This window comes from Pichia kudriavzevii, chromosome 3 (genome assembly GCF_003054445.1).
Source record: "Pichia kudriavzevii chromosome 3, complete sequence".
NCBI classification, from domain to species: domain Eukaryota; kingdom Fungi; phylum Ascomycota; class Pichiomycetes; order Pichiales; family Pichiaceae; genus Pichia; species Pichia kudriavzevii.
The window spans coordinates 960,955-977,343 of NC_042508.1; the positions used below are offsets into that span (position 1 = coordinate 960,955).

Here is a 16,389-nt window from a genome sequence, read left to right on the forward strand (position 1 = left end):
TTTACATTCCTATTCTTGTGTTGGTCCACCACCTGGAGCAACCTTAAAGGTTAAAATGTCATTTTTACCCACATCAATTGTATCATCAGGGGAGATTCTTCTGCCTCCCACACCCTCGATCACGGCAATAGTGACTTCTCCCATTATGCTTCTCGCAACTGCACCAACTTTACTGCCTCTTTTGAAAAGCATGCAATCTCTGAAAACATAGTTGCCGCTATTACCGGTGAATGTATTGATATTTCTGACCGTAAATACGGGAATCAAGTCTAAAACATTTGCAGCTTCTTGTAAAACCTGAACAACACCGGTTGAGCCAAATCTATATAAAACCAGATCTCGAATATTTTCCAGCTTTTCCTTTAGCTTTTCATCCAATGGCTTCAATCCAGACTCCTCACCTAGATCCTCAAATGTGTCCACAAACTCGGTACCTTCCTCATACTTTATGTAATCCTGTTTCTTGAGTTTTCTCAAAAATAGTTCCGTTATTGCACTTGTGACAACAGCCTTTGTATCGGGGTATTTCAAGAGAATCTTGGAGACATTTTTGTCTGCATCAGGGTGGTCAATTTTATTTAGTGCCAAAACTGTCGGAAATTTATACCTCATAAATGCCTTAACCACAGTTGTGATCCATTCGTTATCCCATTCTTCTAAAGGTGGTAAATCCTTTATAGAATCAACAGCTTCTTTGACCAAGTTTAAATTCGCACCGTAACCACCAAATTGCGCCCTCAAAGTATCAACAATCGATGACTTAGTAGCTGTATGTCGTCTTACAATCGAGCCCCATCTTTTAAGCAAATTACCTTCAATCCATAATCTGATTTCATCTTGTAGCCACTCTATGTCCTTCAATGGGTCATAACCTCTTGTCGCCTTACCCTCGGCATTAGTTGTCCCAGAAACATCTACAACATGGATCAATGCATCTGCATGTCTTAAATCGTCTAGAAATTTATTACCTAAGCCTAAACCCTGAGAAGCACCAGGAATTAAACCTGCAACATCTAAAAGTTCAATTGGAACATGTCTTTTACCTTGTTCACACCAACCATAATTTGGTTTACACAGATCTTCCTTACCAAAACGTGAGCATGCACAGTCAATTTTTAGATAGCCAGTTGCTCTATTTGGCTCTATCGTCGTAAACGGAAAAGAACCAATCTTAGCGTTGGCATCAGTTAAGGAGTTTAAAGTTGTGGATTTACCACTAGAGGGTTTCCCAACAATACCAATTAACGGGTCTCTCGCCATATTTTATCTCTCTAACCTCTGACAATAGGTAGGTTCACTTTTACGTGCGTGATAAGGTTTTTAAACCTTTACCCTGTACATACCTGTGTAGCTGGTGATAATATTCTTCAAAGTGAGAACCTGTTGAAAAAAAAAAAATAAATAAAATAAAGATAGAAAATTTTTTGGTAGGTTCGACGCGCCGATGGCTCAGCTTTCGCATTAGCATCTGTTGGTATTTCAATGGGAGAGGTGGCACATGTTTACTGATAAGGTGTTTAATGCTTCTGTGATTTGTTATATTAGTTTTGGTAAACTAGAGCCAAGAATATAAAATTACACATCCATGTCTACAGAGCATCTGGAATACACCAGTGGAAGGATATTGTTAAATGAGAAGCTTCTGAGTACAGATTACGTGAAGCAACGTCTGAGGAGGCCCTCTGAAGACGACGATCTCTACCGGTCACTCTTCAATGAATTCAGTTTGACAAAAAACATGAATGAAGAGTTATTTCTCGATTACTTTGACCAGTTAGGCACGTTAATAGTTAAATCAAAGGGATCTATTAATCCAGATCAATTTTGCAGAGATGCAGTTCAATTTTATAGCTCAATGAAAGGAATTACAAAGTCTCCTCCCAACACAATAGGCATTTCCAAATACTTGTTTGAAGTTTTACGAACCAACAAAACGTCTTTGCCTTCTGAAAAAATAATGATCTCCTTCTTAATGACTTTTGGCTCGTGGACCCAATGTAACAGTTTCAAAGATTCCTGTTATAACCTTCTAGTTTCTAGGATTCAACAATGTTGCTTTTCCCTTGATTCATTTAGTAATCCACTGTCCCAGCGTTCGTTAATGCTAGATAAGATTTTGGAGAGATCGGTATCACAACTTGGACCAATATTGTTTCTATATGCTTATCAGTTAGGTAACACCAATGTTTATTCCAATCAAGATTACGATATGCCCCGAACGTTGAAGAATTTCCTCTTATACTGTGCAAAAAGTACAATATTCCTGTTGAAATGGTCTACTAGTGTTTTGTTAGTTAACTATTTCTCCGCTGCTGATTACTCACAGAGATCCCACAATTTCAGCAACCTTTTGCCTTATATCATAGACCTCACTTATCAAGAGGCAGGAAATACAACTATTATAAAAGTCTTTACAAAATTGTGCTCTCTACCACTAGATATGTACCCATTGGCTTTAATTTCCAAGATATTAAAAGGTGCTCCAGATATAAACAAAGTTTTAGTTGAAGTTGACTATGTTTCGTTTATCAGCAATGTAATCAATGACTATTATAATGAGGAAGAAAAATATATTGCAGAGGGAACGTCATTCAAGCTTTCGTTGTGTTTAAACATACTAGCGCATCTTGGGATGGTCAACGACAAAAATAAATTGAGAATTTCGTCAGGGCCTGCTTCTACCCTAGTTTCGAATACATTAGTGAAACATCTTGAAATATTAAAGTATATGCGGACATCAGAATGTAAAGGTAATATAGATATTCGTATTGCAAATAAGGCCATCTATTGTTCTACAAATTTGACATTTGCTGCTTGCACCATACTAAGATCGCTTTCTAGGTCTGCTTCCTTGTTACGTTCCCAGTTCAAATCTGATAACAACGTGCAGTTGTTGATTGAGATACTCTCAGTGAACGGTGAAGATCTCTACGTTCCATATCAGTATGATAGTGAGGAAAAGCTAAAGTCCCTAATACTGAATATTCTGGCCAACTTAGTTCTAGAATTGAATTCACCAAAGAGGAGCATAAATTACTCCGTACTCTTAGGACTAGTTAGAGGATTTTTGGAAAACGGAAAGTCTGAGGAGCTTGTCTGTGCTTCGCTATCACTTTTAAGAAACAGTTTATTCTCAAGTGATGAATTTTTTATCCAAAAGTTCAAAGAAAATGTCCCAGCTACACTAATACTAAAATACAGTAAGAGTAAAAATGACAAGATAAAGTTAAGCTCCTTGAATATAATTCGAAACTTGTTTGCGTGTAGCTTAGATGTTTCGAACTATATATTCAATGAATTCAAAGATATCAATCAAGGGCCAGAATGCAAATTCATTGATTTCCTAAAAGGTGAATTGTGTCATTCACAGAATATGGAGATAGTCCTGTCCTTATGTTATATTATTAGTAACTTGTCTGTATGGCAACCGGTAAACAAAATTTTCATTGTGAAAAATGAGGGGCTAATGATGATAATGAAGGAATACCTGGCAAAACCTATCAATCAATTTCCAAAAACAGATCTCGCATGGAGCATCAAGTCTTGTATTTCTTGGATAGTCATGAATGTATTGACAAATGGATCAATGGAAGAGTCTGAAAGAATATGTCATGTTGATTTAGAAGATGCTTCTTTGGCAGACCCTACTCAAAGGGCAAAACTCTTAATATCATGGGGGTTTCTCAATTCGTTAGGTGACATGATTCATTCATGCGACGATGTAGACTCAAGGTTGGTTTTGAATAGGGCATTCGTCCTATTAAATACAATAGGCACGACCTTACACTAAGCCTACTTTTTTTTTGCTGAAAGACTATATAAAGAGTACAGCATGGCACTATATAAGTGTAGGTATTTTTACTCACTTTCAATATCCATGATTTCATCATCATCATCAACTTCGTTTTGGTATCTCCCAAGACCTTTTCTATTCCGCTTGTTGCCGCCGCTGAATTCCCCTAAAATTCCAGAAAAGTTTTTCTGCTGCTGCAAGTTTGAATTGGCTTTATTTGTTCCTTCGGAGAGTGATTTGTCCAACATTTTCTTATTGGCGAGCTTCAAATTTAAGTCCAATGCTTTATCTAATAAATCTGTTGCTATTGAATCGGTAGGTTGTATAGACAAGGCGATATGCAAGTATTCAATAGCATTAGCTATTTTACCCATTTTCAGGTAGATTAGTCCTAAAGTGGAAAAAATATTGACATCATCTTTGGATATTTTCAAAACCTCGTTAAAGTGCATCACTGATTTCTCAAGTTTGTTCATTCTTCTATAAACATGTGCCAAATTGCAATGAATTGAGCACCAAGATTTAGAGCCGTATTCTAAGCTCCTTGATGCGCCCAAAGCTTTCCTTAAATAGAATTCGGCTCGTTGAAGTTCATCTTTGTGATAGTTTAAAACACCAATTTCATTCAATAGAAGTGGATCACTCGAACATACTGAATATGCAAAGTTCAAGTATTCCCATGCTAAGGTGTAGTTGTTCATCTGCAAGTACTGCATGCCGAGAAAAAGATTCGGCAAATGAGTTCCCGGGAATAATCTCGATGCCGTCGCATAGGCACTTATAGCTTGTTCGTGCTCTCCGTCAGCTGCAAAAGTATGAGCAAATCCTATCCACGCTGCAGCAAAGTTGGGGTTTATTATGGAAGCTTTGGAGAAAAACATCCTAGCGTCTGCTGTCTGTTTTATTGAGAAATAGTAAATTCCAATTGCAACCCACGTTATATAATGATTGGGATAATCTTCAGCCAATTTGTGAGCTGTTAAGAACAATTTGTTCTTCCCTCCTACTTCGTAAAGACAACTTAAATATTTTGATAGGGCGGGGATGTTTAATTCGTCTCTCTCAATAATGGTACTACATAATTCTAGACATTTCTGGAATTTGCATTGAATAAAATACAATTCTGCCTGGCTTAGCAAAACATCGATATTATCACCCAAATTGAACTCCTCAATCAAACGTTGTTTTGATTCTTCAAACATCTTTAAATTTTTATACTTGTTGATCCTTGTAGTATATAACATTTTCACCAGCTCGTTATTGTTGTCTGCATCATCAAAATTGAGACACTCCAGCAACTCCCACTCTTCATCTGGAGATAACAAGTGATTCGATATCAGCTCGTCAAAGGCCTCAAAACATTTCACATCCACAAGAACTGCTTCCTTGAAACATTCCTTTGCTCTCTCAAAGTTGTTCTGTTTGTTGTAAACTAAACCACGAAGATAGCACATGGATGCTTCAAGCTTAATACCTCCATCGCCGTTTCTTATTGAGTGATCTTTTTTAAAGGGGTTGATTTCACCTATTATATCCAAGGCTTCATCCAATTTATCCAATTTATACAAGCAAAGACCAGCAAGATATCTGCATCCAATTGAATCTTCAAATTTCGGGCCCAGTAGTAAATTTCTTGCTACTTGATAATTCCCTGAAGAATAATGCACCTGTGCTAACCAGAATGCGTCATTTGGATCTCCCGTAAGAGATAAAATCTTGTCTCCAATGTATACTGCAGTCTTATAATGATGCTGTAACAATGCATCGTGTCTCCAAAGCCGTAGTTTATCTGCTTGTGTCAGCGGCTGGTTCATGTCTACTATTGTCGATGTTTCTAGGTTGTTTATGTTGTTCGTGTAGGGACCCGACTTATCTGGATCCTCGTTAACCTGTGTAGTTGAATTCATGACATTCTTCACCTCCTCCGCAGTATTATTGTTGGTTTCGTCATTTGGATCTTCCATGATGGAGTTTATAAGCCGAGCATTCTGTGGTGAAGATTGATGTAAATACGAGTTCGGCAGGGGGAAAAATTGCGACTTTTGTGCACTGTTTAATCTCTGTGTGTTCTGGTTCTGTTGTACTGTTGTAGTTTTGGTGTTTTTCTGGTTTGGCGTCTGAAAATGATCTCTGACCTTCTTGGTTGTCATCAGAGGTGAAAACGTCAATATGGAGTTATTTGGACTGTCATTTACCATTCTTTTTTAAAATACTAACCCGGCCCTATCGACGCAATCTCTATTCGAATCTCTTCTACTGACCGAACCTGTAAGATACGATTAGAGTTAAAGAATTATCTTTTTTGAAGAATCAAGAAACACATAACATGAGCCATTGATGATTAACGTTTGTTTCTTTTATCTTGCTTCACCGTCTTATTATTACAATTTTTTTTTTATTTTTTCTTTCTCACTTATTTTCCGCAAAGGGAAAGAGGCAAAATAAAAAAAAAATAAAAAAAATCAGAGTTCCGCGAATTGGATTTTCTTTTTTTTTTTTTTTCTGCCCCCTTTTCTTTCCAGTTTCTCCTGTTACGGAAGGAAAATAATGGCAAGCGCACAAAGATTAAGAGTCATCTTTCCAATTGTATAAGAATGGACTTTTGGTATCTTTGAGTAGATTTTCAGATTATTGAAAGTGACCACTTTTTTTTCTTTATTCCAATTTATTTTTCTTTCTTTTCTACTATATATCCTCCTGAAAGTCATATTTATATTAACAAATACCATGGCAAACAAAGTCATTCTTCATTTAAGAGCAGAAACAAAGCCTAGAGAAGCAAGAGCGGCACTCACTCCAAAGACTGTCAAACAATTGCTTGATACAGGCAACTTTGAGATCTATGTTGAAGAAGCTCCACAATCCACTTTCAAAACTGACGAGTACAGACAAGCAGGAGCTAAAATTGTTCCTTTTGAGTCATGGAAAACTGCACCAAAAAACAGAATTATCATTGGTTTGAAGGAATTACCAGAAGAGACTTTCCCATTGATTCACGACCACATCCAATTTGCACACTGTTATAAAAACCAAGCTGGCTGGAAGGACGTCTTATCCAGATTTTCATATGGCGGTGGCATACTATATGATTTGGAATTTCTTGAAAACGACCAGGGAAGAAGAGTTGCAGCCTTTGGTTATTATGCTGGTTTTGCCGGTGCAGCTCTGGGTGTCCTAGACTGGTCTTTCAAGCAACTCAACTCTGAAGACAAGGACCTACCAGGTGTCACGCCTTACCCAAACGAAGATTTGCTTGTTGCGGATGTCAAGAAGCAACTGTCAAAGGCATACAAGAAAACCGGCAGATATCCAACCGTTTTAATCATTGGTGCATTGGGTAGATGTGGTTCCGGTGCAATTGACCTCTGTAAAAAAGTTGGTATTCCAGAATCCAACCTATTGAAATGGGATATCAATGAAACAAAGAGAGGCGGTCCATTCCAAGAAATTGCAGACTCTGATATCTTTGTCAATTGTATCTACTTGTCCAAGCCAATTCCTCCATTCATCAACCTCGATCTACTCAACAAGGATAGCAGAAAGTTGAGAACCATTGTTGATGTCTCTGCAGATACCACAAACCCACACAACCCAGTGCCGGTTTATACAATTGCCACCCAATTCGACACCCCTACAGTGTTGGTAGATACCACAAAGGGCCCAAAGTTATCCGTCATATCCATCGACCATTTGCCATCTCTTCTACCAAGAGAATCATCTGAATTCTTTGCAAGAGATTTGCTGCCTTCACTGAAGGAACTTCCAAATAGAAAGACTGCGCCTGTGTGGAAGAAGGCCGAAGACCTCTTTGACCACCATGTCAAGAGATTGAACCAATCTAAATTATAAGCTACTCAGCTTGAGTTTCCAAACCTGGTTCCCTGTTTTTCTCTCCTTGTATTTATGCTAGCTCATAAACATATTCAATACATAATTCTTATACTTATGTTTATAATACTTAAACAAACTTAATCTTCTGTTCCTGAATTTACTCAATCTCCACAGACAGCAACTTCTTCTTCTCCTTACGTTGCTTCTTCTTTGAGACTCTCTTACCACCTTTCATGATATGCGCTAAACTCTCCCCGTCACTTTCATATTCACTATCAGTAGCAACGTCCTTGTACTTGTCATCGGGATTGTAAATAGGCTTCATTGTACTAGCTTTCTCGATAGTTTCTTGGACAGTGGAAACAACATTCAGCCTCTCGCCTGTGGAGTAAACGGCAACTTGGTCCATAACAGCAAGGTCCAGATTCCATACAACAATCTTCCCATCTGAAGAAATGGAGACCATATATTCATGCAGTTTCCCATTGATGATTTCCTTATAGAAAGATATACCCTTCACCCTCGAAGCGTGGCCTTGTAGTGAATACGTTGGTTTCGGGAGGTTTTCCAAAGTTGCACCATCGATATCTTTGATTTTTTTGCTTTCCAGTTTGAACAATGAGTCTTCGAATTCGTAGAAATCGATAGAACCATTATTCAGAGCAACAACCATAAATTCCCTTCCGCTTAATACCACAAATTGGACATCCATAATAACAACCTTATTAGTACCTAACAAATTCAACATTTTGGCCTCCCTGGTAGTCCAGAACATGATTCTATCTCTGAATCCAATAACGAAAAACTCTCCAGTTGAATCAAATTGTATAAACTGTGCAGTTTGACCTCTAGTTAGAGCCCCCCTCAAAAACATACTACTGGCCTTCTTTGCTGTCATCAAGTTCCATAATCTGACAGTGGAATCTGCACCTACAGAAATAGCCACTCTTCCAGAGGGGTGGATGGCAATATCTTCCACTGCGCCTTTGTGTCCTTTCAAAACACCGAATTTCTCCCAATCCTTGGTACGCCATATAAGGATTGTTCCATCCTCAGAAGCAGACAATAGCCATTTGCCCCTCTTGTGTGTAAGATAGACATCTTCCTTGGATTCTCCTAGGTTGGAATCTGCATCCTCATTTCTCTCATCCTTCTCCTTGTCATGGTTCTCATCGTCAACTTCGTTAGAGAACAAGAGCTTGGTGATGGAGCCCTGGTGTTGCAATAGCGTGCCCAGTTCTTTTCTCTTTTGCAAATCGTAAATACGAATGTGCTCGTCATTCGAGCCAGTAACCAAATATCTCTTTGCTATATCCATGGATCTGATTGATAGGGAATGTGCAGAGAAATGAAAGATTGGATGGAAATGCGCCTGTTTCTTGGAATCAGAATCTTCTCCCTCCTGGTCTAGAGGAATCGTTACTGACACACAGAGAAGCGAGTGCTCATATGATCCGACAATAATTCTGAACTGTACCTGCTTACTAGATGACATTGTTTCTGTGAAAATCTCTATAATCACCGACTCTTCAATAACAAAAAAATCTAGAAACTGATTACCCAAAAATAAAAGGGAGGGAAAACATAATAATGAAATCTATAGTGTAAAATTTATAATTTAAATTTTATATTTGAAAATTTGAAAAAGTTGAAAATTTTCTAAACGTGAAATTCATGTCACTTTTTCCACTTACCAAGATAGGCAACTTCCAAAACCGGGTGAAGTTGTGTTGGACCGCGAATTCTTTTTTTTTTTCCGCTCTCGATTTTCGCTCGCACAGTTTCCAAACATATTTTCGGTACGCAGTAATTAAAACTAACAATGGGGGGGGGAGGCCATACAAGGCACTCAGACGTTGTTGATAAAGTATAATGTAGACTGGAGGCAGTTTTTGAATTACGGTTAATGTCACCACAATGACATTGCAAGGAAGTGGCAACGAATATTACAGTGGGGAGACGTCTAGAGGTCCATCTTCCAGGTGGAGCGGTGACCACAAAGGGGGGTTGCCGGGCACAGACGCGGATACGGACATGGACACTGCGATGGATACCGGTCTGGGGGGTTTGGGCGACAGTCTGGGAAGCAGTAGATACGACGACTTAAATAGAAGTAGAGATAGAAGCAGAAGCAGAAGCAGAAGCAGAAGCGCCAGTGTTGATAGAATTTTCCATGAGGGAAGAAGTATGGGATACGGAGGCGAGCGGTCATACCGATCCAGAGACGAAACTCCGAGGGCTACATTGTACGTTAGAGGCTTCGTTACGGGGGTTAGGGCCAAGACGCTTGCCGATGTCTTTGAGAGGTACGGTCCAGTTGCACAGGTGGATGTGTTACCGCCACGAAGGTCAGACGGTGAGCAGTATGCGTTTGTTGCCTTTAGAAGTATTTCTGCCATGAATGCAGTATTGGACGATATTGAGAGCGGGAGGCCGATCGATGGCGGGGTGGCCATTGACCCCAAAGTTGGTCTTTTATGCGAGAGGGCCAGGAGGTTGCCCGTGTCACGGAGAGTAACAACGGCAGGATCTCAGAGAAGAGACGGTCGATACGGTGGACGGCATGGCGTAGGGTTGTCCAGAGAGAGTGATTACGATAGGGGTAGTAGACACGAGAGAAGAGAGAGAGACTGTGAGAGAAGTTACAGGGGAATGAGGTCAATACCAAGGTCAGGATCAATACCAAGGTCAAGATCGGGGCCAACATCAAGGTCAAGATCACCTGATTGTGCTGTGGCGGAAAAATAACACATGGGTTGTTGTTTGTTCCCTTTCATCCTATTGTTTAACCACGAGAAACATCTTTGTTTTGTACTGGACACTCTCGCATCGAGGTCTTTCTATACCTTATTGCCATAATGCTACCTATTTCCCATGATGGAAAACGTACCATATGGAAACCGTTTAAAAGCTTATTCAAAGTGTCCTATTTTTCACATATTTTTTTTAGCTTCTCGCCATTTGAAATTTTTTTTTTTTTTTTTTTTATTTGTGCCCGCCCTGTTCGTTGTAGACTGAGTCAAATTTGGGTGAATGACTAGGCCATAACTGGTTGTAAAGCTAAGAGTACATTTAAGACACCATACTACCACCAAGAAATACAAGCCCATATCCCACTTTGAGCAAGTATGGATACCTTTATGACGTTTATCAATGGGTCCCACTCTTCAAAGAAGTTTGGAACGGCTACCGAAGACCCAATCATTGCCGGGATGGCCAAATACAACAACACCAATGATAAGACGCCTCTGAGTAGTACCAGTGTCTCCATCTGTGGGCAGCTTTTCGAGACAGAGGCAGACGAAGTACTCAGTGAGTTTTTAAACCCACAGTTCTTAAAGCAAGAAGACCAGGGCGACTATGAAACGCCCAGCGATCCCAAGCTAAGTACCAGCGGAACTAAGATGGAAACAAGTGGCACTCCCGACTCTGTTTGCACGCAGACTACTGAAACTATGAGGGTTTTGCCCAATACTCCCACACCTAGTGCACCGTCCCCAACCACTGTTGCCTTCAATGAGCAGCTCAAGATGTTTGAAGACTCAAAGGAGGAATTGATGAATATTAAGTTTGGGCTTAATAACGAGGCCAAATACATTCACCACTCCAATGTCGGGCTCCAATACACAACCTTACCTGTAACAGAACACCCTGAAGACCCTGATGTAACTGCCACATATTTGCCCATGGAATATACGGAAGCGTTCCTAAGGGACTCTTCAGAGTTCCCATACAAAATGTCCATTGCTGACCTACCTGCACAATCCAGAGTTGAAACCCAGATAAAGCTCGAGCTTTCTGTCTCTCCTCCACCTAAACAGTTTTTGTTGCATCTGCCGAGGGACACCATCACAAAGCCAAAATTCACATTGGCGGAAAATACGCTTCCTGAATCTATCAAAAAACACCTCCTTTATTTGGAGATGTTTGTGATTGGATCCGAAAGTATATCTTCCAAGGATGGCAGACTGAAGAGTTGCAATGTTTGTAAACGGTGTATGAGAAGAGAATTGAAACGGGCATCTAGGAGGAAAGCCGGTTTGGTTGATGATTCTTCAAACTGGGATCTTAACTTGCCTAAGAGAGCATTGATAATAAACAGTAAAGAAATTGTTTCTTTCCCCTCCCCCAGTGGTAATGAGGTTGCTCGAAAGTTGGAGCTGCTATCTAGAATTGTCTGTTATTGCAGGCACCATCAAGAGTTAGATGGCTTTAGGATTGCGATTTTTTTGAAAAATGAACAAGATGAAATCATAGGAAAATGTCATACAACACCTATTTTGATTATGGATAGGAAGAAATCTTCAAAATCTAGCAACTCAAACAATACCGGTGCTCTCGTCTCCAACAAAGAACATCTTTCAGCTTCAAAGAACTCAATCACCATTTCACAGGAGTCGTCAAGTGAATTTAGTATGGCAACGTCCATATCTTCTACGAAATTGAATCCTAAACTAGTGACAAAACCTTTGGAAACTGATATAATGATGGCGCGTGATAGCAGCAACAGCTCAATGGGTGTCCCTAAAACCAACATTATGAGTATTTTGTCTTTAAAGGATGGGAAGAATAACACCCATGGAAATAAGCCTCCAAAAACTGGAAGGGGAATGTTTTCTTCCATCTTCTCCTTTGACCCTTCCAACTTATTGGGCGATGAATCTTCAAGGCAAACTAAAAGACAAAAGAGATTGTGGTCACAGTCCGATTCTGGAAGCTATCACGATTCTATTAACCAACAAAGGTATCACTCGCAATCTGAAGCAAACAAAGGCAATGTACAAGATACCCCGGCTATGAATAGCGGGCATATCATGCAAATCAAAAAAGAGGCCATTTCGCCTCTTAGCTCAGATGCTGTATCACCGCATAACCACATGCTGTCATCGGCAACTAGCATATTTTCAGCTACGCCTGAAAGGAGGATATATGAGGGGCAGAAGATGAACCTAACATCGTCTTTCAACGATGAGTTAGCAATGAATGTTGAAAATATTGATAATATTGGTTCCAATAGTGGTGTTTTAGACTTGAATGGTTTGGATCTTGACGTTGACATGGAAATGAATGTGAATCTTAATCTTGGTGAACCAGTTCCAACAATTCGAAAAATTATACCTGCACAGGGTTCCATCAGAGGTGGTATTGAAGTCACGCTTTTGGGTTCCAACTTTAAGCCGGGATTAGAAGTGAAATTTGGTAGTAACATTTCTCTAGCTACGCAATGTTGGTCTGATTCCACTATTGTTACGTATTTACCTCCTGCACCACAAGCAGGGCCAGTACTAGTGACTTTTGATTCTTCTGACATTGCTGCCAATAATTCAGTTCCGCATCAAATATTTACCTACACCGATGATACTGATAAGCAACTAATCGAGTTGGCACTCCAGATCGTCGGTCTTAAGATGAATGGAAAATTAGAGGATGCCAAGAATATTGCTAAAAGAATTGTTGGCAATAATCAGATGGACGATCCATCATCAACCTCATTTGGTCAAGGTGACCAATCCAATTCTTCATCTACGTCCAACCAATTGAACCAACAACTACAGTTGAATTGGATGGTGGTTGCTTCGAACAAAATTAAAGAATTATCAACGTCTACGTTAAACCATGAGGACATTCTAATCAAATTCTTGAATATCCTTCAGATCCCAAATTACATTATAACGAGTCCTAACTGGGGAGTCTGCAATTCTGAGGGGCAAACTATGCTCCATTTGGCATGTTTGAAAAATTATTCCAAGCTAACTAATTTTCTTTTGAAAAGTGGCTCTAGAGTTGATTATAGGGACAAGAATGGGTTTACGCCTGTGCACTTTGCCTTTATTCCAGGAAACAGAAAGATCATCACGATGCTGATGAAATACAACGCCAATGTCTCCAATAAACTTGATAATGGTATTTTGTTGAGTAGCATTGCCGACTCTAATGTTCTTGATTTGATTGACGGACACGTTGACGTGAGTAGGAGGTCGTCAGACTCGACCTCTTACGAAGACCTTGAAATCGATGATACGTTTGATGACGAAATGGAGGCTTGTGGTATGGATGAAATTGGGTTCAATAGTGCATACAAATCGAGCTCTAAAACGCATTATACATCTTCGTATCGTAACAGGAAATCACAGTATGCAAGAAAGAAACGTGTGGATGATTCTGAAGCAGATGATGAGGAAGAAGATGTTGATCTGGACATGGATTTGGACGGTTCCGACGCTAGTACCGACAAATCATCGTCAGGCACTAGCTCTATTAAATCATTGGATCGAAAGAAAAACACCAACTCTTTTGGTTTAAACTTATGGATTGCAATGAGGGAAGCAATAACTAGTAAGGTCATTGAGTTGAGTGATGGTCAACATAAACATGGTGGCAGGAAACATTCACGTCCAATTCATGGTACAAATGTTGAAACGAGCCAACATCTCGACAAAACTAATGAAGCAAATGATAATGATGGTGAGGAGGGAGATGCATTACCGACGTACGACGATTTGTTTCCTAACGGTGCTTCTCTAAGAGCATTTATCAATTTCCGGGGACACACTGATGGTGAAGATGATGAAAAGCTATCCAAAACCAACAGAAGTGCAGAACTAGAGGAAGATGTTGGAGATAGTGATGTGGATATAATCGCAAAAAAGATGCACACATCCATCACCTCAGACACCAAGCTTATGTTCTTTTGGTTGCCATTTATGCTTTTACTATTATTGGTTGTTATTGGTGTGAAGATGAATATGATTTCTTTGAACAGTTTACAGTTGATAAAGATTAGAGAAAGTGTCGGATCCTTTATGCTTGGTAAGGATCGGTTCACCAACTTACTAAACGAAAACATCAACTACGGACGTGAACGGATGGAGAATTTACTGCACGATGTCAATGGTGTAGTAAAAACAGCAGTTTCTGGTGTGGGGAGATAAAAGGTGACTGTTTTTTTTTGACACTTTTTAAAGTTTATTTCAATATACATATACCTATATATATTTACATTACCGTCTCGTGATAATACTAAATAATGTATAAATCGAAAAGAGAAGAATACCCGTTTCCCCGGAATCTGCTCGAGGTGAAAAAAAAAAGGGACAAGCCGCATTAAATTTCGACACATTTGTGGGGTGTGAGATGCATATGAGTCAATTTGGTATTAAGCATTCTCTTCTCTTCCCGGTTTTCTTTTCTTTTCTTTTCTGCCTTGATGACTTTGATACACAAAGTCAACTCAATTGGCAATGTCTCAGTGGAAGATAAGCGAGGCACTTAGACAACAGATATACAAATATGCAAAGCTGCCGCAGACAGGAGTCTCACTTCGACAAATGGTCCAATTTGGACCAAGACCCAATCAAGGAACACTCTTTCACGCTTCATATTTTGCAGTACATGAACTCCCCATTAGACTAAGTCATCGTGTTCGGGAATTGGAGAATTTACCGCATGGGTTGAGTGAAGAACCTTCGATTAAATTAGTCAGAGACTGGTATGCAATCAGTTTTGAAGAATTGATGGCTGTTAAGGAACCCAATTTAACTGAGGAAATGAAGGAGATTTTGTTGAAAGACAGGAAAGATGAATTTGGCTGGGAGAAATCACCTGCTGACCATGAGAGGCGACGCGCAGCGAAAAGGCGCAAAGAGTTCATATTTGAAGATGACGGTATTGTCATTGATAGAAGAAATAAGGATTCAGCGCTTGAAAAGGACGATAGTGCATCCATTATTGAAGTAGAAGATACGAAAAGCCATGAAGAATCCGAATTCGAGAAGCCTATTGGACTAAAAACATATTTCCAAAGGTGTCCTAATGACATTGTTTATCCAAAAGAAGTTATAGATTACAATATCAACGTCACAAAGGTATTAACGAAAATCAAGAGAAGACATGACGCCACTGTTTCTACATTGGCTACCGGTGTCCAAAATTGGAAACAAAAGCAAAATCATAAATACTTGAACAGTCCGATAAATCAGTTTTTAGATAGATTTTATATGAGCAGAATCGGTATTAGAATGTTAATTGGCCAAACGATAGCACTTAATCAACAAGCACAAAGAAACATGCAAAATGACGACTATGTCGGTATAATTTGTCTGCACTGTAACATTAAAGAAATTATTGAAGATGCTGTTGACGCAGCACGCTTTGCATGCGAAGAACATTTTAATACAATGGAAGTTCCCAAAGTCCAACTATATTGTCCTTCAGATTTGACCTTCAGATATGTTCCTGGACATTTGGTTCACATGCTATTCGAGACTCTCAAGAATAGTCTAAGAGCAACAATTGAACATCATTCCAAATTGAATCCAGGCGTACCTCTTGATGATATCGAGTATCCACCAATCAAAATCATTGTTGCCAAGGGGGATGAAGATATAACCATCAAGATTTCCGATGAAGGTGGAGGAATTCCAAGATCTGCAATCCCACTAGTTTGGACTTATTTCTATACCTCGGCAGAGAAACAAATAAAAGAAGACGATATGCTCGACGTCACCAATAACTATAGAGCTCCATTTATGGGGCTAGGCGTTGGGTTACCACATTCTCGTTTGTATGCTAGATACTTCTCTGGTGACTTAAAATTGATTAGTATGGAGGGTTACGGAACAGACGTTTACCTTCACCTTAACCGTCTCAGTAGCTCGTCCGAACCACTACAATGATTCTTTCCACAATTATTATTATACTTACTTTATATACCTTTATACGTATTTGGGATTCAACAAAAACTGCACATGTATGGTTGTACTGCG

General features: G+C 39.4%; 8 protein-coding genes across 8 annotated transcripts; 5 read left to right on the top strand and 3 right to left on the bottom strand.

Annotated features, from left to right (window-relative positions):
- Positions 1-9: 9 nt before the first annotated feature.
- On the bottom strand, positions 10-1,260 carry C5L36_0C04430 (uncharacterized protein; the record flags this gene model as incomplete). The annotated part of the gene is made up of 1 exon (XM_029466127.1): positions 10-1,260. One exon carries the CDS (start codon positions 1,258-1,260, stop codon positions 10-12), a length of 1,251 nt encoding a protein of 416 aa, XP_029321987.1.
- Positions 1,261-1,585: 325 nt separating this feature from the next.
- On the top strand, positions 1,586-3,790 carry C5L36_0C04440 (uncharacterized protein; the record flags this gene model as incomplete). The annotated part of the gene is made up of 1 exon (XM_029466128.1): positions 1,586-3,790. The coding sequence occupies one exon, from the start codon at positions 1,586-1,588 to the stop codon at positions 3,788-3,790; it is 2,205 nt and encodes a 734-aa protein (XP_029321988.1).
- Positions 3,791-3,858: 68 nt separating this feature from the next.
- On the bottom strand, positions 3,859-5,991 carry C5L36_0C04450 (uncharacterized protein; the record flags this gene model as incomplete). Its single annotated transcript, XM_029466129.1, has 1 exon — positions 3,859-5,991. The coding sequence occupies one exon, from the start codon at positions 5,989-5,991 to the stop codon at positions 3,859-3,861; it is 2,133 nt and encodes a 710-aa protein (XP_029321989.1).
- Positions 5,992-6,520: 529 nt separating this feature from the next.
- C5L36_0C04460 (uncharacterized protein) lies at positions 6,521-7,642 on the top strand (the record flags this gene model as incomplete). The annotated part of the gene is made up of 1 exon (XM_029466130.1): positions 6,521-7,642. One exon carries the CDS (start codon positions 6,521-6,523, stop codon positions 7,640-7,642), a length of 1,122 nt encoding a protein of 373 aa, XP_029321990.1.
- A 139-nt stretch (positions 7,643-7,781) lies between these two features.
- Positions 7,782-9,119, bottom strand: C5L36_0C04470 (uncharacterized protein; the record flags this gene model as incomplete). Its single annotated transcript, XM_029466131.1, has 1 exon — positions 7,782-9,119. One exon carries the CDS (start codon positions 9,117-9,119, stop codon positions 7,782-7,784), a length of 1,338 nt encoding a protein of 445 aa, XP_029321991.1.
- A 422-nt stretch (positions 9,120-9,541) lies between these two features.
- Positions 9,542-10,372, top strand: C5L36_0C04480 (uncharacterized protein; the record flags this gene model as incomplete). The annotated part of the gene is made up of 1 exon (XM_029466132.1): positions 9,542-10,372. The coding sequence occupies one exon, from the start codon at positions 9,542-9,544 to the stop codon at positions 10,370-10,372; it is 831 nt and encodes a 276-aa protein (XP_029321992.1).
- Positions 10,373-10,752: 380 nt separating this feature from the next.
- Positions 10,753-14,556, top strand: C5L36_0C04490 (uncharacterized protein; the record flags this gene model as incomplete). The annotated part of the gene is made up of 1 exon (XM_029466133.1): positions 10,753-14,556. One exon carries the CDS (start codon positions 10,753-10,755, stop codon positions 14,554-14,556), a length of 3,804 nt encoding a protein of 1,267 aa, XP_029321993.1.
- A 309-nt stretch (positions 14,557-14,865) lies between these two features.
- Positions 14,866-16,299, top strand: C5L36_0C04500 (uncharacterized protein; the record flags this gene model as incomplete). Its single annotated transcript, XM_029466134.1, has 1 exon — positions 14,866-16,299. One exon carries the CDS (start codon positions 14,866-14,868, stop codon positions 16,297-16,299), a length of 1,434 nt encoding a protein of 477 aa, XP_029321994.1.
- Positions 16,300-16,389: the final 90 nt, after the last annotated feature.